General features: G+C 50.6%; 1 protein-coding gene across 11 annotated transcripts in view; it reads left to right on the top strand.

The window, feature by feature from the left end:
• The window catches only part of SUN1 (Sad1 and UNC84 domain containing 1), a 53,835-nt gene that overhangs the window by 29,963 nt on the left and 3,878 nt on the right, over positions 1-19,994 (top strand). For 7 of the 11 annotated variants that reach the window (XM_082360612.1, XM_082360610.1, XM_082360603.1 and 4 more), the window contains 15 exons: positions 1,252-1,449; positions 1,913-1,996; positions 2,249-2,359; positions 3,499-3,597; positions 4,137-4,230; positions 4,808-4,866; positions 5,016-5,161; positions 6,007-6,183; positions 8,967-9,053; positions 10,567-10,610; positions 12,066-12,198; positions 13,602-13,856; positions 14,600-14,684; positions 17,402-17,517; positions 19,544-19,711. In XM_082360612.1, coding sequence (XP_082216738.1) covers positions 1,252-1,449; positions 1,913-1,996; positions 2,249-2,359; positions 3,499-3,597; positions 4,137-4,230; positions 4,808-4,866; positions 5,016-5,161; positions 6,007-6,183; positions 8,967-9,053; positions 10,567-10,610; positions 12,066-12,198; positions 13,602-13,856; positions 14,600-14,684; positions 17,402-17,517; positions 19,544-19,711 — 1,856 coding nt within the window. The remainder of the gene's footprint in view (positions 1-1,251; positions 1,450-1,912; positions 1,997-2,248; positions 2,360-3,498; positions 3,598-4,136; positions 4,231-4,807; positions 4,867-5,015; positions 5,162-6,006; positions 6,184-8,966; positions 9,054-10,566; positions 10,611-12,065; positions 12,199-13,601; positions 13,857-14,599; positions 14,685-17,401; positions 17,518-19,543; positions 19,712-19,994) is intronic. The other 4 variants (XM_082360608.1, XM_082360607.1, XM_082360606.1 and 1 more) reach the window with 4 other exon arrangements.

Below are 19,994 nucleotides of genomic sequence, written 5' to 3'. Positions count from 1 at the left end.
GGAGCCCCTGTGCAGGACCAAGCCTCATACCTCAGCTGCCACTCAGCGAAGAAACTTTTTTTTAAACATCTTTATTGGAGTGTAATTGCTTTACAACGTTGTGTTAGTTCCTGCCGTATAACAGAGTGAATCAGTTATACGTATACATATATCCCTATATCCCCTCCCTCTTGCGTCTCCCTCCCACCCTCCCTATCCCACTCCTTTAGGTGGTCACAAAGCACCGAGCCGATCTCCCTGTGCTGTGCGGCTGCTTCCCACTAGCTATCTATTTTACATTTGGTAGTGTAGGTATGTCTATGCCACTCTGTCACTTCGTCCCAGCTCACCCTTCCCCCTCCCCGTGTCCTCAAGTCCATTCTCTGTGTCTGCGCCTTTATTCCTGTCCTGCCCCTAGGTTCTTCAAAACCTTTTTTTCCTTAGATTCCATAGATATGTGTTAGCATACGGTATTTGTTTTTCTCTTTCTGACTTACTTTACTCTGTATGACAGACTCTAGGTTCATCCAGCTCACTACACATAACTCAGTTTCTAGAAACTCTTTTTTAAGAATAAAAATTTCTAGCCACTGTGATTTGCAGACTGTCACCCTGCACATTGTGGGTTATAGAGGTCGCACTGTCTGTCCTGGTGCTCCAGGTGCTGAGGAAAAGGAGCCGAGGATGGCCAGGCAACTTTGGCAAGACGTTCCATAGTTTACTGAGCCTCAGGTGGCCACGTCGGGTGTCTCTGTGCACCCTGCTGCACGTGCTGTAGCGGATGTCCTTGAAGGGGCTGCTTCTCGCTGACAGGCCTTCTCGAGGCTGGGAACACAGTGGGATTGCTGGGCCGGAGGTCAGGGAAGAGAAGTCGTTGGCCAATTTCTAAAGATGGTAGCGTGTGTGTAAACAGCATTGGGGTGAAGTGACCTCAGATTGGATGTTTTATGGAAGACGGCCTGCGGGAGAGATGTGGTGCTGCTGGCGCTCCAGGATGGGGCTGGTTTGCAACTCGGCCCGAGCGTGTGTCTCTGGTGTCCATTTAAAAAAGTGGGTTCCAGGGAATTCCCTGGCCGTCCAGTGGTTAAGACTCCACGCTTTCAGTGCCCGGGCTTAGGTTCAGTCCCTGGTTGGGGAACTAAGACCCTGCAAGCCGCGAGGCACAGCCGAAAAAAAAGTGGGTTCCACTTTGCCCAAAGTGAGTAATCGGGCTCTGATGTAGCAGGGAGCGCGCGCTGCGGAGGAGTAACTGTGTGCACGGTTTCTCACTAGGCCGCGCCGCTCGCTGCGGGGATAGCATCTTGTCGCTGGTCACGCGCACCTCGGCGTCCTTTCCTTCGTTCTTAGTTCAGCTCTTCCAAGTGGCTTTAATGAAGCTCAATTATGAATCAGAGAATTACAAATTGAAAAGTTATGAATCAAAAGATCGTGAATCAAAAAGCTGTGAGTCAAAAAGCCATGAATCAAAAGGTATTTAAATACTTTCTTCCTCCTTTTTCCACCAAATAGAGCTTTCAAGGTGGAGAAAACACTCTTTTCCCCGCGTGGCGCTTCGCTCACGCCCTCTCCTCGCGTCGTTCGCGGCCTCTTGCTTTCGCGGCCTTGCTGTGCATCTCTCTTCCTGTTCTCTGTGCAGTTCTGGATGTTTCCTGGAAGTTGATCAGGGTTTAAACATTAAATAAAAAGTTAATACACTCATCTTTTTATTCTTACGACCTTTTTTAAAGCAAAAAATTTATCTGACTGGCATTTAAAATGTTTCAAAAATGTTTGAAGCGGGCCCATCCCGTGTGGTGGTCAGGGCATGCCCCGGGCTGGCGGGACTTGACGACGTTTCCTGAGCGAGGCGGTTACCTCGCTCCCGGCCTGCACGCCCACGGCCACTCTGCAGAGCCCCTGCCCCGGGCTCAGGCCCCTCTCGCCTGTGTTGCAGCTCACTCCAGTCACTGTGGGAGGATGAATATGAGAGAGCCCCTCGGCGAGGACGGCCACCTCCGTGCAAACGGGGCGTCGCTGTGTAAGTATGGCTCGGCCGCACCTGTGCCCTCCTTTCAGGCCGTCCTGGGGCCCCGCTGGTTAGGACGGGGCCAGGGCTCTCGCTACCCCACTTCACACCAGGAGCCTACAGCCACCAGGGGGCACTGGCTGGGATTTTGGTTTTTCATAATTGAGTTTCCTAGTTTTTTCAAACTGCCGTTGCTGCACACCGTTGAGATTGACAGGGTTTGCGTGTTCATCTGTCCGATTAACTGCTTGTCCCACCCCACAGGCGATGACTGTAAGGGGAGGAAGCACCTGGAAACACGCACCGCCACCCGCTCGCAGCCCTCAAGGCCAGGAGGGCTGGCAGGGACCGTGGGGCTCGCCTTGTCCCATGCAGGTTGTCTCTCGCGCTTTTGTTTTGTTTCTGTCGTGTTTTCACAAATGCTCCTTGTTCATTGTTTCTTTGTGTTTGGAATTCAGGTGTTCAGTAAAAACAGGAAAATAATAACTGTCTTAAAATATGGAGAATATTGCTCTTGAAAAGCTTCTTTGTAAGCGTATTTAGTATAAATTAAGCATATGGAAAGTAACGTATTTGAGGTGAAATGAACGGCTTAGAAGAAGCTGTGTCCTACATGGGGGATGGTTGGCCCGCACCCAGGAAACGGGCCACGTCCTGAGCCTGTGCAGCCGGGGTGCTATGGAGAAATCCAGTTTGCACCTGTCAGTGTCTTGCCGAAGGGTGCCTTTATAGCAGCTTTCTTTAAAAGCTGAACTTCAAAATTTGTTGTCTCTTAACTGTTAATTGGTAAGCATAAAGCAATAGATTTTTTTAAAAAATCCTCTTACACCATGTTTCTTTGCACGTCAGCCATGTTGGAATTGCTTAATGTTTTCAGGAGTCAACACGTAAATGCTGGTGTGGGTGTATTACTTCCAGCGGTCACTCTTAAAAAATGAAAACAATTGATTTCACGAGCAGTTTTCTGCTTTATATAATGTGTGACGTTCGGTATAAAGTTTATTGTGTTTTATTTTGTCATCCAGTGGGACTACCGGTTATAATTCGAAAATACTTTTTCACCGGGCTGTAGGAAGATTTTCATCTTGCTGTTTGAGTAACCCTTGTCTCACCCAGAGCATGTTAACTGCTGGTGTCCACGGAATCTTACTTGCTTTAAACGATTGCGCTGTCTTTCCAATACCCATTCTGCCAGCAGCAGCTGTGCACACGTGCAGGGCAGCTGCCAGCCAGCTCCCGCGGGTTTATAGGAAACGTCTGCATTTTACGTCCTGCGTGTCTACAGGCAGAAGCGAGTGAAAACTGTTCAGACACAGAGCAGGGTTTTCATAAGTTAGTTTCAGTATCTTGCTTGGACTTCAAGTAGTCGATTGTTTTTCTTGAGGAGAGACTCTTGACTGTCTGATGCGAGAGGATTTTGGTACAGTGCCACACGGTGGGTGTCTCTTGCCGCGTCGGGACTGTGGGGCTGGTGTTTGAAGGTGCCCCTCCCGCCCACATCTTCTCCGGCACAGGTCACTTCTCGGTGCAGGCGCTGTGCGAGGTCGGAGCCACGGGAGGGTTTGTGTCCAGGACGGTGTCATCGGTGCTGTGGTTGGCGGTGGCCGCTCCAGGTGGTTATTTTGGCTTTCCGTGTTAGCGTTCGCTCCTAGGCTGTTGGCAGTTAAGCACCTGCAGTAAACTGTTCACCTAACCAAGTAAACATTTCATTTTCGGTCTACATGCTTTGACCCTTGATGTAACGTGTTCCATCCGTTATTACTTAGCAGTGCTAACATACTGTGCTTTTGGCTGCATGGCATTCATTGTTTCTCCAGTGTATTGGGTGCTGTTGTAAGTCTAGCTGCTTGGTTTTACTGTACTTGAGAACGAACGCATGGGTTTGTTGTTTACTCTTTTGTATCTTGTCTTGTGTATGACATATTGCTTTGTGGCTTATTTACGTTCCAGTGTTTGAGTTATGGATATTCCTGCTGTGATGACTAAGCATTGTCCTAATATACTTCATCCCTAACTTCATCTTAATATACTTTCAAAGCATCTGTTAGTATATTTCCTTATGCTGCTAGCTTGGCCTTCACAAAACCAGTCCATTAGGAGTTTGGTTTTCCTAAGAACGTTTCCTTAGAATGTTTGGTGTTTTCTCTTTTAGGGAAGGCAGCATCTGAAGTATTCTGGTGGCTTGGGATTGGATGGTACCAGTTTGTTACTTTGGTTTCTTGGCTGAATGTGTTTCTTCTTACAAGGTAAGGAAACTGATATCATGTCAGCTTGGTGTTTTAAAGAACTGATTTTGTGCTTATTTTGTGGTATCATTTGATTTAATCATTTTATATTTTGCAAAGTGCTTTCATATTCTTAATTTTTCAAACCACTCCTGTGAGAAAGGAAAGGCAGGTGTCATCCTTGAAGAAAACCGGAGTGTGCAGAGTTTAAGTGACACGTCCAAGATTACACAGCTGGGCGGGTGTGCTCGGGACGAGACCTGGACCCTCTGGCGCACTTGCCCCAGCGCCGGGTTGCCTCGGTGGGTCGATGACCAAGGTCCTTGAGTGCCCTCCTGTGCTCCCAGCCCGGCGCGTTGGCAGTTACTGACCTGCTGGGTTGTTCACGTGGGCCCGGAAGACACCACCGTGTGGCCAGGTTTTCCTTCAAGCAGCCACTTACCTTGTAGATAAAACTAACTGCGTTTCTCAGCCTGTGGACTTCCACTTTAAATTAGGGAGGGGGTATTTTGTATAAAATTATCTAGAGAGGTCATACAGAATGGTGAGCCCTGCCTTCTACTTTTTCCAAGTTAAATGTTTTTCTTTTTATTCCTAGGTGCCTTCGAAATATTTGCAAGTTTTTAATCTTGCTCATTCCACTATTACTTTTACTAGGTAAGTAAAATTTTACTTTGTTACCTAAGATGACTAATATGTACACATGCATATATATGTAAATCAGTGAAAGAATTGAACATTTAAGTACACCTTTTGAAAAGCACTGTATGTACAGGTGTATACGGTTGCTTTTTCTCTCCTTCAAGGTGCAAGTATTTCATTATGGGGCCAGGGTGATGTCCTTTCACTCCTGCCTGTGTTAAACTGGATGCACAGCCACAGAGCACAGGGGGTGGATGACCCCAGGACCACGCTCACACCCGACACTTCCCACCCGAACCAGCCTCTGCAGGTAATCAGTTAGGATGCGCTCTTCCCTGGCGTTGCCAATCTGTGTTCTCCAGCGTAAGTTTCCATACTACTTGTAAACTACAAGGTAGGTCAGTTGGGCACTCTGTTTTAGAAAATATTTTAAAATGTCAAATAAACAGCTCCTTAAATGTTCCGAAACAATTCAAGTAATGCATACAGGCACACCTCAGAGATACTGCATGTTCAGCTCCAGTATCACACGAATATTTTGGCTTCCTGGTGCATATAAAAGTTATCTTTACACTGTACTATAGTCTGTTAAGTGTGCAATAGCATTACGTCTAAAAAAATAATGTACAGGCCTTTATTGAAAATACTTCATTGCTAAAAAATGCTAACCATCATCTGAGCCTTTAATGAGTTGTAATCTTTTGGCTGGCGGAGGGTTTGAAATATTTTGAGAATTACCAAAGTGTGACACAGAGACACAGAGTGAGCAGATGCTGTTGGGAAGATGCGAGGACAGACTCACTGGACGCAGGGTCCCCACAGACCTTCATTTGTGAACAATGCAGTAGAGCGAGGTGTGCCTGTATTTCAAGCGGTCTCATTATTCAGTTCATTTTCATTAAAAAAAAGTTTTCATTACTTTGGAAAATACAGAAAGCATAAAGAAGAAAATAAAACCACCCATAGTCTGCCACGTAAAGGAAATCACGAATGACGAACATTTTCATATCTTTTCCTTTGGGGGTGTGTGTGTGTCATAGTTGACGTTTTACTGTAACGCTCTGTTTCGTTGTTTCGACTTATCCTGTACTGTACTCTCCTTTGCCAGGTTGACCTTCTCGTTTGTGTCACCTTTGGAACTTCTTACTGTTTCAGGTTGGCGATGAGGTTTTCCACTGGCATCGGATGAGTGAAGTGGAAAGGCAGGTGGCTGCATTGTCGGGACAGTGTCACAGCCATGACAAGAAGCTTGGAGAGTTGTCAGCCTTGCTCCAGAAACTGCAGGCGCGGGTGGACCGGGCAGATGGCAGCAATGAGGGGGTGTCGCCCCTGGTGAGGAGCGTGGTGGGGGCAGCATCTCAAGGGGGCTGGCACTGGTGGGCTGTCGGGCTCGCAGGTGATGCCACCTTGGAGTTCTCGGGGGTTGTGTTTTCCTTCTGGGGACAAGGAACAGGAGGGCCCTGCAGTGAGAGGTGGCCGCATGGATGGCAGTGTGGGTTCCTGGCCTGCAGTGGCGGGGAGCTGCGGTAGGCGCCCCCGGAGGAGATGCCACGTCTGAGGCCAGGGTAGGGGGTGGGGTGCACTCTGGGAGCAGGCAGGGTTGGGGGAGGGGGTGGAGGCGCGTGGGTGACGCCCAAGAGTGAGGTCAGGCTGCGGCGGGACAGACGGGTGTCCCTAGCCTGCGTTTTAATTGGTGAATGGATTGAACACAATTGAATGAAATTTTTCTGGCACTGAACTGAAAAGCTCAAATTTGTGATTTAAAATATCTCAAGATCATGAAATAGTTGAGTAACTACTATTCCTTATGAAACCGTAGGCCTGTATATACGTGTCTCATTTATTTGGTTCTCAAGGAAAGGCTTGTCAGTCCATTTTCCTCAAAACTGATGTTTATTTTCTTAAGCTCCACAATGATTTAATTTAGGTATTTTGGATTGAAATCTTTAAAATAGGCGTTGCCCCTTGTCTCCACAAATGCTTTTCCCTGATCCTGTTTTCTCAGCAAAGAGCCCACTACCCACCCAACTGTTGGCACTCCAACCGGAGGGGACCCTCCACCCCTGATCACGCATGTCTCGTCGGCCTGCGGACCCCTCAGGGCTCCCCACAGCCCCACCGTGCTCTCGAGCAGCCTGGCTCTGCCTGGCTTCGCCGGAGCCTGCCTCGACTTGTCTCGGGGTGGGTGCCCCTTGCCGGCTGTTTCCTGACTGGGCTCAGTGTTCCCACCCTCCTGCTCACCTGTCCCGGCATCAGCGTGCGCCCCTGTTTGTAGCTGTTGCTGGCTTAATCCACGGTGTTCTCACACCTGTTGGGGGCAGAATGTGTGAATCGTCTCGATTCTGGTCGGGTCCCTGTAACGTGCTGACAGGCACTGGGATCCCAAAGTTACTAGGCTTGTTCCACCTTCTCTGCGTGGCCCCCGGGTGCCTGCTTGGGGTTCTCACATCCAAAGGCCACCTGGTGTCCTGCGTTGATTCCTCACTAGTTGCTTATTTTTGGCTTCTCAGCCGTAGAACTGAGATGATTTCAGTGAGATCCAGTTAACACCGTCAGGAGTGTTCTGTTCCTCATTTTAAAATGAGATTCGAGATGTGATGAGCTGAGTGCAGATTTAGCTCATCCTTCCCACGCTGTCCTCCACCACTTACCCCTGTTCAGGTATGCTTGTGACGGTGACCCTGGCAGACTGAAGCTTGGTTCTGCGGCTGCCACACACTGGTGGTCAGCGTGCTGACTACCTGCTATCCTTCCCTGAGCGGCTGGCACAGGTTTATCCCACGTGTGTCTGCAGGAGAGTGGGCCGCCTGCTGCATGTGGCTGTGCGAGTTTAAAGTATTAACACTTAGGGACTTCCCTGGCGGCCCGGTGGTTAGGACTCGGCGCTTTCATTGCCGTGGCCCGGGTTCAATCCCTGGTCTGGGAACTGAGATCCCACAAGCCCCGAGGCACAGCCCCCCACCCCCCAAAAAAAAATTAACACTAAGTAACATTTAGCTTCTGTTTCAGTTGCCCCAGCCACACATCAGGTGCTCCGGGGCACATGTGGCCGCCGTGCTGGGCAGAGGCCGTCCCGCTGTGCCCAGGGCCGGCGGGCTGTGCAGTAGGAGGCCCGGCCTGGCCGTGAGGACGTGCAGCGAGTCCAGCGGCTGACCCTCCCACGTCCCAGTGCCCTGGGGTCGTCCTCCCAGTGGCCCTTCGTCCTTTAGCTTCGTTTTACCTGATTTGTCATCTTCTATTTTTATAAGTCATTGTGGTTATATTTTGGAATGAGATGGGGTATAAATCAGTGAATGAAACTCCTGTAATAAGAGTATATAATGACTTCCTGTTTTTCTTTCTGACTGGATTTTAGTTGTTCAGAATGTGCAAGCGTTCTTTGCCGGTGGTGGTGTCTCCTGTATGGATGTCCTTTGATTATATAACTGGCAGAGATTTTTCTAGACCTTCCCAGGGAGTGTATCTGATAACCTTACTACAGATTTACCTTCTAAGAATTGCTGAAGAAATGGGTGGGAATATGCTGGACGAAGACTGTTTTCAAAGCTACTTATGTTGAGAAAACATTTTTCTCTCTCTGGCTGCTGTGCTGATCACTTCTGTCCCTGAGCCGGGGAGGAGCTTGCCTGCTTGGCCGCCCGATCGGAGCTTTCATCCCCTGATCAGCACTGTTCTGAGGGCTCTCGCACCGGTTCTGATGACCGTTGAGATGTCACACATTTTATACGAATATGAAAGATCAAGAGGGAGTGAGTGGGCCCTTGGTGGTTGTGGTGTAAGTCTCTGGGTACAGCGGGTGCCTAGGGAGTGTGTGTTGAATGAATGGTAATTGCTCTGCTGTCCATGCAGGTGTTTTTGGTAATTACCAGTCTTCTTAACGAATATTCTCCTGTGACTAGAAAAGCTGTTTGTGCCTTTTATCTTAGGGCAGGTTTCAGAGGCGGAGATGAGGACGTCACTGAGGTCACCCCCATGGGATGCTGTGTCCAGCTGTGACCACACAGTCTCTGGCTGTTGTTGTGCTGTGTAGAAACAGCACGGCCTGACTGGCCAGGTTTGGGCTTATTTGTTGCTTAACTTTCTCTACCATTTGTTCATTCATTTTCCTTTTCAAGACCGACTATGTGACTCTCCACCAAGAATATGAATTGCGCATCTCCGGCCTGGAAGATATTCTTGGAAAACTGACAGAAAGATCTGAGGTATTCACGCTCTTGACCTTTCACTCGCAGCCCCAGCACCGTGATTTCCTTGATAAGCGTCAGCTGCAGTTACTGTGCTCGGTCCCCAGCCTTCACAGTGCTTCCTTTAGGGTGTTTGCTGCCATCCTTTATAAAACGAAAGGGAAATATTTCTTTTTTTTACATTTAAAAAATTTTTCTATTTATTTATTTTTATTTTTGGCTGCGTTGGGTCTTCGTTGCTGCGCGTGGGCTTTCTGTAGCTGCGGTGAGCAGGGGCTACTCTTCGTTGTGGTGCGCGAGCTTCTCACTGCGGTGGCTTCTCTTGCCGTGGAGCACGGGCTCTAGGCGTGCGGGCTCAGTAGTTGTGGCTCAGGCTCAGTAGTTGTGACTCATGGGCTCTAAGTGCAGGGGCTTCAGTAGTTGTGGCACGCGGACTTCAGTAGTTGTGGCTCATGGGATCTAGAGCGCAGGCTCAGTAGTTGTGGCGCACGGGCTTAGCTGCTCCGCGGCATGTGGGATCTTCCCGGACCAGGGCTCGAACCCGTGTGCCCTGTATTGGCAGGCGGATTCTCAACCACTGTGCCACCAGGGAAGTCCCTGTTGTTTTTCTTTTATGTTTCGTAAGTGTGTCCAGCTCACTGGCTCCCAGGTGGGGGTGGTTCTCCTCACTGTCACCCAGCCTCCACAGGGTGACAGTGTCTGTGGACAAGGGAGTGAAGGTTCACCCTGAACCTTCTGACAGAGGGATTTTCTGGTCAGAAAGTCTAGTCTTGTCAGGTGTCGGGCAGGCGGAGGGAGGAGACGGGCATCTGCATGGACATGGGTGAGGACTGGGGGCGCCGAGTGGGTGGCCTGGATCCCCTGATGGGCCTCAGGGGAGACGCACCGCCCTCGGGAGCTCAGGACTGGCCGCTGCATTGCTGACCGTGTCAGAGGTGGGCAGTTCAGTCCGTTCGTTGATTAGATGTTTCCAGGGTGCCTGAGGAAGAAGCGCGCCTCCGTGAGGAAGCTGGCGTTGGTCCTGTGCCGTGTCGCCCGCCTCTGTCGAGTTACGGCCTACATGGCCGCTGGGCCTCGGCTCGCGTGGGGCGGTGGGCGCCCGCGCCTGTGAACAGGCCATGTTAATAAGTCATGCCTTCGTGTGTAAATCTGCCGTCCTCCTCCTTGTCCTGCCACGTTGAAAGCACTTACCAGAGGTGGTGGCAGCGCCGGCGACATTTGGCTTCCTGGCCTGCGTCCTGGTTACAGGAGTTGCTTATTTTGAAAATCCATCAAGCTGCTTTTTTGTATGACCTGTGCACCTCTCTAAGTATACATTGTGTGTCGTCTTTTAAAAGTCTGCTTTGAAAAGTAAACATCCCTCACCTGCCTGCCAACAGGCAGGTCTGGGCTTTAAATTAAGGGGGGAAAAATCCTAGATAAATATGTGTATTTCTATTTCTGTTTATGTGTATATAGTCAAGTATATGATTTTATGGAAAGTTGGTATGTAACTTGTGTATTTAAACGGATTGTTTCTCATACATTTTAGGCCATCCAGAAGGAATTAGAACAGACTGCGCTAAGAACAGTTAGGTAGGATAACTTCAAGTAAATTCGTCTGCCGTCTTTCTGTGCTCCTCTGCGTCACGTGGGGCTGTGCCGTCCTTAGCAGGGGCACGGTTTGAACCTGGGACGACTGGGCTGTGTTGGTGGTAACAGTCCCAGCTGGTGTCTTTCTAGGAGGCCCTTCAGGGCGCCTGAGGATGGAGGGGGGCCGGGGAGCTTGTTACCATCCACCTCCATGCAGCACCAAGGACAGCGGGGGCCCCCCGCCTTTGCTCTGGGGAGGCTCCCTGCCCGGATGTGCCGGGAGGGTCCTCAGGGCGCGAGGAACGGGCCGTGAGCTCATGGCACAGCGTGGAGTGGGCTCCCTGCCTGGACCTCTGCTGGCTCTGTGGGCACCACAGTTCAACCCTGGTCCCCTGCTCGGCAGCCCCTCGAGGGGGCCAGACACCCGCCTTCTGAGCTGCGAGGCTCTCACCAAGGCTGGGCCTCCTCTGAGCCCTTTCTTTGTTGCTAAACAGCCCTGGTCCCTCAGCAGTTTCAGGGGGGTGGCGTTTGGTCCCTCGTACCCTGGTTGCTTTTCTCCCGCACATTTGTCAGCTTCCCTGAAGTCGCCTGGCAGCATGGAGCTTCTTCCTGTCTCAGAGCCGCTCACTGTTTTCACACCGTTGGTTTTGTCACCTGGGTTCTCTCCACCCCAGTGTCTGAATAGGACACTGTTACCCTTTTGTTACTCCAGTCACTCCACTCACCGGCTCAGCGCTCAGCTCGGGAGAGAGCAGATGATGAGCTTTACCTCTCGTCTTCCCGCTCTAGCTCCTGTGTGTTTCTGTGGATCCTATCGTGTGATTTGAGACCTCACCCACCCTCCTCTCAGGATGGGGATGAGTGTTAGCGCACTTCTCACGTTCCTTTAGAGCCTTTACATATCAGAACACCTTTTGACTGAAGTCATATGGATCCTGCAGTGTTTACCCCAGAGTGCACTCTTCTGAGATACGAACTGTTGGTATCTCAACAACCATAACTACCTATAAACAACTATAAATATAATACCGTAATATTTCATAATGTACAGTACCTACATTAAAATAGAATTGTTAAAACCCTGAAGCCATATGTTTTTAGTTTTCCAGTAGCATGAAAAATTCATATTTAATTTTATAGTGATTATCAGTAAACATTGTCACATTTCTGAAGTCTTTTTCAGAATTTTAAGGCGATAGGTACAGGTTTAAATATTAAATAGTATATGAGAGTCCCCACCACCACCCAGAGAAGCATAACCGCTGCTCGTGGCAGGTTTGGCCCCCGCCTGGGCAGGCGTGCGTGTCTGTGCGCGTGCAGACATTGAGGTGGGAGCAGTCTCTGGGGCCTTGGCTTGAGACTTCTGTGCTGCGGAGGGACAGGGCGGTGTGTTGACAGCGACCTGCCTGGGGACACGGGCGCTTCCCCTGAATGTGCTGTCGTCACCCCCCACCCCAGCAGAAGTGACGAGCCGCGCCTCCTTGCCGCGGTCCAGCGTCTGGAGCAGGAGCTGGGGCGTCTGAAAGCAGACTTGTCTGGTTGGCAGCATCTGAAAACCAGCTGCGAGAAGGTGGATGCGACATATGAAAGAGTAAGTTTCCTCAGTCTTTACATTTTGTTTTATCATAGAAAGTAAAAACACTTGAGTTGATATCTTTATTAAGTTAATTTCAACTTTCTTTAAAAATTTTATTTTACTATATTTGAAGTTTTTAACCATTTTGAATAAAATAATTAAAAATTCAGCTCCCCTCGAATTCCTGCCTCTCCAGTGACACGAGATGTCTTTCCTTCCTTTACACACGCATGGCCAAGGGCTCACCTTTATTGGGGCCAGGGCCATTTGTATATCTTCTCACCAAAGTAGAGTCACGCTGCAGTTTCGTATCACATCCTCACGTCACGGACATTGCTTCAGGCCTCTGTACCCATGTGCAGAAGAAGAAATCTAGACATTTATAGCTACGTGGAAGTGAAAACACGGACGTTGGAGTGGCACAGGTCATCCTAAGTCAAAGGCGGACGGTTGGTGGGGAGGAGGTCTCGCAGGCCCAGGGTGACAGTCTGCGGCGCAGGGAGCTGCTGAGGCCGATGGGGCAGCGCAGCAGAGACGCGGCCCAGCCCGGCAGGCAACCCGTCTCCCTGGATGGGTTTGCAGGTCACGTGAATGACTGCTCCTCAGTCCTCAGGATGGCGAGGTGCTGACAGTCTCCTCCGGGGCTGGCTCGGGACACAGGTGTCCTCATGGCTGGGGGACTGTGAATGCCTGCAGCCTTTTGGGGGGAAGATCTTGAGATGGTCACGGGTCACAGAGACACACAGTCTTCGAGACAAGCAGCCACGCTCTTGGGACTCTGGGTGCAGAGGTGAAAGCGCCAGCGCAGGGGCCACGGACGAGTGTGCAGTGTTGTGACAGTAGCGCTGAGGTGGCCCAAGTGCCTGCGTCAGGGCAGCAGCTGACCTGTACGGTGGAACATTCCAGAGCCTGCAAGTGAGGAGGTCGATGTGCCCGCTTTGTCACAATGCTGTGCTTTTCCTGGTGCTTCTGCCCCATCTTCCACTCTCTGTGGAGCAAGAAGGGGAGCTTATACACATAATGATGTGTGTGTAGAAATAATGCACTTGGACGCTTCCAGCCTGCGTAAAGTTACATTTTCAGTTGTGTTTATGACTGTTTCCTTCTCAGACTGAGTTTGAAGATGAGGGGCCCTGTCATCTGCACCTCACCTGGGGCAGGGCCCCTCTCCTGCAGTCCCGTGGGCACCCAAGGCACCTAGGCTGTGCTCTCCTCTATCCCTGTTCCCCTGAATGTATTTCAGCATCTTTGGAGGGTTCTTAAGTTTCGTATGAAGGGAAAAAACCGTGTCAAGTTTCCATTATGGATTTTGAACTGCTGTGTGATCTTTCCAGGGTATCTAAGGTGACAGAGTGAAGAGTTGGAATGATTTAGCTAAAACAGTAGATTCATGTTATATTCACCAATGATTTTACTAGGTGGACGCCCAAGTCAGAGAAACTCTCAGACTCATGTTCTCCGGAGATGAGCACGAATCTTCTCTCGAGTGGCTGCTCCAGAAGCTGTCTGCTCAATTTGTAAACAAGGATAACCTGCAGATTTTATTACGAGATTTAGAGCTGCAGATACTGAAGAACATTACCCACCACATTTCTGTGACCAAACAGATGCCAACTTCTGAAACTGTAGTATCTGCTGTGAATGGAGCGGGCGTTTCTGGAATAACAGAAGCGGTAAGTAGACGATGAGAATTGTTTAAAATTCACATAGTAGTGAAACTGATCATCTAGGTATTAAGCTAGCAGATTTTTTTTAAAAAATATTTATTTATCTATCTATCTATCTATCTATCTATCTATATCTATCTATCTGCACTGGGTCTTAGTTGCAGCACACGGGATCTTTAGTTGCGGCATGTGGGATCTAGTTCCCTGACCAGGGATCAAACCCGGGCCCCCTGCATTGGGAGTGTGGAGTCTTCCCCACTGGACCACCAGGGAAGTCCCAAGCTAGCAGATTTTGATGTTTTGTTCTGCGAATGGTGTTCTAGGGATGTGATTATGATATAAAAAGTGCTTAGCACCATGCAGGGTGCCAGGAAGGGTAAGCTTCAGCTGTTGTTGTTGTCAAACTACTTCTTAGGAGTACTTTATACTTTATTAATCTTTTTGTCCCAAAGACTTGGTCTCCCTGGGTGGCCACATACCTTCTGGGTTTACACAAAAATTTCCCATAATACAGTCCCAAGTTACCATCTCTAACGCTAGTCCTTGTTTTGTCCACTTTTTATGGCACTGGGGGTTCCGGCTCTGAGACTTTCTTGCCTGTGTCTGAGCTGGGGGTCCCCACAGTTGAGAGCAGGACTGAGGTTTGGGATTGCTGAGACAGCCCCCGTGCCTGTTGTCCCCAAAGAGAGTTAACTGAAAACCTGTCCTTCATTTCTGGGGTCGTCTCCATGTGTGTCTCCACTGCCCAGCAAGCGCGTGCCATCGTGAACAGCGCCCTGAGGCTGTACTCCCAGGACAAGACTGGCATGGTGGACTTCGCCCTGGAGTCCGGGGGTGAGTGCCAGACCCCTGACCCAAAAGTGCTACTACCAGCGGGAGGCCACTCAAGAGGCTGTTACCTGCCCCACGCCCAACAGTAGGGAGCTTGTTAGAACTTTCAGAGATCTGAGAAAGAGCATTATTCTAGGTGAGCCCCTAGTGTTCTGCCTCGGAGCACAGCCAGGTCCCCCAGGAGCTCTGGTGGCTGTGCTTGCAGCTCACGCGTCAGCTGTGGGGGTGAGCCTGTGAGATGACACACACCAGCAAAATCTCAGTTTGGGGGCATTTCAGTGGCTTTTAGGTTTTTCTGGCCATATGAGAGTTTACCACCACAGAATTATTGATTATTCACTTATGATCTTGTGTGTTGTAAAGTGTGTGGGTCTTTTTAATTATAGAAGTCCAGTAAAAAGAAATTGACCCTAGAGCAGCATAGGCCAAGCTGAATGGAGAGAAGTTTGGGGGTGCTATTCTGGTTCCTCAGGGAAGTGGTCCATTGAGTCTGGAAGTGGTGCGTGGACATGGCACAGGCCCTGGACCAGATGTATTGGATAAACCAGACTTGGTTTAGTGAAGCATCGTGTCCGTGGACTTCTGTCACCATCCCTCAGTGGCGTCCAGGACAGCACACCCGGATCACACATGGGAACACGGCTGTGAAAACGGGAATGACGTCATGTCAATTCAGGGAGCATTTTGCCACCATACGTGTTAGAGAAAATCTTGGTTTTCTACATTTTTAAAACTTAGGAATTGCAGATGAGGGCTGGTTGACTAATACGGTCTCTCGGAGGAAAGGAGGTTCTTGATAACACTTCAGTAATAAAGGGTGAGGGCCTGTGGGAGGGGTGGGGACGTCAGCCCACAGTGAGTGTCGGTTACCTGCCCCAGCCGTTCAGGGCATCAGGCGATGGGGCTCAGGCCAGCCTCGCGGGAGCTGTGGCCCGTCCCCATCACTCACCCTCTCGCGGGGGCTGAACAGACGGGGCAGGAGGCTGCTGCTCCGGGTGGATACCGCCAAGTTCTTCCAGCGTCACAAGTCAGTAAGGCTGCTGACTGCTCTTTGTGTATATTTTGTTTAGAATGACTGATTTAGAATATTAAGTGATTTTAGTTTTGTGTTTTGAAATTCAGTGATTTCTGAAGAAATCATTTTCAGAGACATCAAATGACGATTTAACAGTTCAGTGGGACCAGTAGTTGTCATTTTTTCTTAGAGGCATAATGAGTGCTCACAGGTTGGTATGTTATTAATTGAGAATTCTGATAATCCTGACAAGGCTGAACTGAATGTTCTGTTACTGAACAAAACATATATTGGCTCTTTTTAAGTGAAAAAAGTGAGTCACCGTATTTAAGAAGACACTTTTTTAGAATGAGAGTAAGATATTTTAAAAAGAATTCAGTGGTTCAGAAGTTTGGACCTACTGATCAGCTATGTCAAAATCACATTGTTTCCTTGTTTAAACTTCCATCCCATCCAATCCCTTCGCCCGTTACCAGGTGAGAAGCTCTAAAAGGGCCTGCGGCCGCGTTTGCAGGCGTTCTGAGGGGTTGTCATGTGCAGCCAGGTTAGGGACTGTTGGCTCTTAGAATACAGACTACTCAGGACTGTTTAGTTTTATTACTCACTTTTTTGTTTTTCTTTTTAATTTATTTTAGTTGATGTTTCTTCCCACACCAAGTTGTTTTGACCTGCTTTGGCAAAGTGGACTTTGTTATTTAACACTCTTTTTATTATTATTTTATTATTATTTATTATTATTTATTATTATTATTATTATTGTTGAGGTATAATTCACATAACAAACTTCACCATTTTCAAGTGTACGGTTTCATGGCTTTTAGTATATTTATTATGTTGTACAACAGTCACCACTATCTAATTCCAGGACATTTCTTTTTTTTTTTTAATTTATTTAATTTATTTATTTTTGGCTGCATTGGGTCTTTGTTGCTGCACGCGGGCTTTCTCTAGTTGTGGCGAGCGGGGGCTACTCTTTGTTGCAGCGTGCGGGCTTCTCATTGCGGTGGCTTCTCTTGTTGCGGAGCGCGGGCTCTAGGCGCGCAGGCTTCAGTAGTTGTGGCATGCGGGCTCAGTAGCTGTGGCTCACGGGCTCTAGAGCGCAGGCTCAGTAGTTGTGGCGCACGGGCTTAGTTGCTCCGCGACATGTGGGATCTTCCCGGACCAGGGCTCGACCCCGTGTCCCCTGCATTGGCAGGCGGATTCTTAACCACTGTGCCACCAAAGAAGCCCCAGGACATTTCTGTTTATTTCCAAATAGAAACCCTGTCCTTGTTAGCAACTTCCTATTACCCCAGCAATTGGTAATCGTCATAATATTTGATCGCTTTGGCCTATTACGTAGGTCCTCTGGAAAACCTGACAGGTAACGCTGGTGCCTGGTTGCATGCGTTGCTCTTTGTTCTACAACGTGAGCAAAAGCTCACTCAGAGTCGCTGTCCCTGGAGTGGCGGGGGGGGAGCCCAGTATTTTAAGCCTTTGGTTGGCGGTAGGGACTGTGTGTCCTAAAGCAGTTGTGAACTGTTGACACTGAATTTGGAAAAAGTAAAATTAAGAATGGAGCTGATCTTCAAGTAGAAGATTCTTTATATGAGTTAGAAACGTGAGAATTTTTAGAACATTTCAAATAAATCTCTACAGGTGGGTAGTGATATTGCTTCCGAAACAGTGGGATAAGATGCTGAGACACGTTTCAACTCTGCTGTAGGTGGGAGCATCTTGAGTACCCGCTGCTCTGAGACGTATGAGACCAAGACCGCACTCATCAGCCTGTTCGGCGTCCCGCTCTGGTACTTCTCCCAGTCCCCGCGCGTGGCCATCCAGGTGAGCGGGTGTCCGGATCATCGTGTGCGTGTCGAGGCCTCCGGCACAGTCATGATGCCGGCTGAGACCGTTTTAGGGGTGTGCTTGTTTAGCTTCTTGCTGACATGTAAGCTGGAGCGTGCGGCTCCTCGGTCTCCAGCTCGGCCTCTGCATCAGGCGGACACGTCTGTGGACCCAGGAGCACAGTCCCAGCGCCTCTAGGTCCCCTAGTGCCCCCTCTCACCTCAAAGGTGACTTCCGATGCCACCTGTTGGTTCTGCTTGTGTTTGATTGGTGCAGGCGAGGCCGCCTATCCTGTCCTGTGTCTGGCTTCACCCATTTCTCTAGGGTGTCGCTCACCGTCAGAGCTGGAGGGCCTTCCACGAGGAGGTCGTGTGTTGCGCTTCCTCGGTGTTTCAGGAGGTGGAACGGGTGGAGACGCGCAGGTGGCGTCAGGAGGAGTCCCTCTCCCTCTGCACGTCGCACCCACGGCTGCTCAGGGGACCGTAGGGCCCTGTCCTCTGGTGCCGTCTGCAGAGGCGCTGGGCGCCTTCACCGCCCCGGGCTGTGCCCACACAGGACTGAGGGACAGAGCTCCAGCGCTCAGAGACGTTCACCGGACCTCGGCGCTAACGAGCTGCCTTACGTTAATGACAGTTTTGGAAGGAAGTTCCAATAACTCCCTCTGTGTGAACCATCCACACAGTAGCCGTCTCTCACTTAAAAAGCACAAATCCGATCCGAGTCGGGAGTTGAGTTGAGCATCAAGTCAGGGTCAGTGAACCTCACGTTTTGGGTCCTCCAGTCCCGTCCTAGTGGCCGTCTTGTCCTTGGGGGCTGCCCGGCTTGGCTTTTGTCGTCTGAGCTGCTTGGACTGACCCCGCCGCCCCTGGCCCCAAGCTGCAGGGCCGCCCTAGAGCTCGAAGGGCTCCGGAGTCTCGACGTTCCACAGCAGGTCACCCAGGCCCACAGCCTTGTCCCTGGGCTGCAGGTTGGGTCTGGAGCTTAGGTAGCGGCCAGTACCTAGGTGGGGTGGATGTGAAGGGGCAAGTGGAGGCGGGCCTGCTGGGAACATCCTCTCGGGAGAACCGCACGGCACCCTGGACGGGAGAGCCGGGACTGAGGAACTGTGAGTCGTAGGTGAGGGGCTGCTCGCTGGAAGCCAGAGTCTGCGGAGGGTCCAGGGCCGGCCCCTCCGCCGCGGCCCAGGTCCAGGCCTGTCTGAGAGGGCGCAGAGGAGCCCGGCAGCCGCTGCGGGTGGTAGGGCTGTGCCAAGGGCCCGAGCCCCTCACGCAGGTGGGCAGCGGCGTGTTTGGAGGGGCAGGAGACGCACGCGTGGCATCGGAATGAATGGGGAGTGGGGGCCCCCGTCGTCCTGGCCTCTGAAGACACGCGGCTCTGCCGACTTGACCAAGCCCTGGCGTGGGCTCGTGGCTCCTCTGTTGCTGTTAAAAGTGCCCTCACGATGAGTGTGCGCCGCCTCTGCATCTTGTGCCTGTGCCCACGCGCTCGGCCGGAGGTGGCTCTGCAGTCAGTCAGAGGGCGGCCGCATACGCCGATGCGCGCTCTTGCCCAGCGCTGCTTCCCCCAGCGACGGGGTCAGTGTGCAAGAGTGCGCGTCCTCACGGCGTGCACAGCGGATTTTGTTCGGTTCAGGGTTACTGGCAATCTGTGAGATGAGACACGGTGGCACCACGTCATTTAAGTTCGTAATTTCTTGTTGTTCTGCAGGGCGGAGCATCTTTTCCTGTCTGAGGACCGCCTAGAGTTGTGTGTCTTTGAGATGTGTGTGCCGCCCTTTCTCTTTAAGGTTCTGGCTGACTCAGCGCTCGCCTCACGCTGCACGCAGTGGCCCTTTGGGATTAAGTCACAAACGCCTTGCCTCACTTCGTCTTTTGATTTCGCTCACGACCATTTCTTACCAGCAAAAATTCCATATTCCCCCCCCGCCCCTAATATTAACCAGTTTTTTCTCTTACTGCTCCTGTTTTTCGAGTGGTTAAGAGCTTGTTCAGCTATTGAGTTTTAGTGTTTGCCTTTTCCCCAGCCTGACATCTATCCAGGGAACTGCTGGGCGTTCAAAGGCTCCCAGGGGTACCTCGTGGTGAGGCTGTCGATGAAGATCCACCCGACCACCTTCACCCTAGAGCACATACCAAAGACTCTGTCGCCCACGGGGAACATCACCAGTGCCCCCAAGGACTTCGCGGTCTACGTGAGTGCGCCCGGTCCCGGGGCGGCCCCTCCTCAGCCCGTCTGGGAACCTCCTGGAGATGAGCCCTGCGAAGGCTGGGGACTTGAGAATAGTACCGGTGTCGCTGTTCTCCCCTCTGCCCGCTGACCTCTGAGTAGCCAATAAACGTGGAGGGAGACGTTCCAGGGCTTCCCCAGGGAGGGAGGATGGGGTGCCGGGCGACGACAACAACCCGGCTGTGGGAGGACTGGCCTCTCATCTGCTCGGCCGTAAAGTCTGTTCTGACAACACCGTGAGGCTGAAT

Source organism: Balaenoptera borealis, assembly GCF_965194805.1.
Source record: "Balaenoptera borealis genome assembly, chromosome: 16".
Classification (NCBI taxonomy): Eukaryota; Metazoa; Chordata; class Mammalia; order Artiodactyla; family Balaenopteridae; genus Balaenoptera; species Balaenoptera borealis.
The sequence above is the reverse complement of the archived record's forward strand: the minus strand, read 5'-3'. Positions and strand labels throughout refer to the sequence as shown.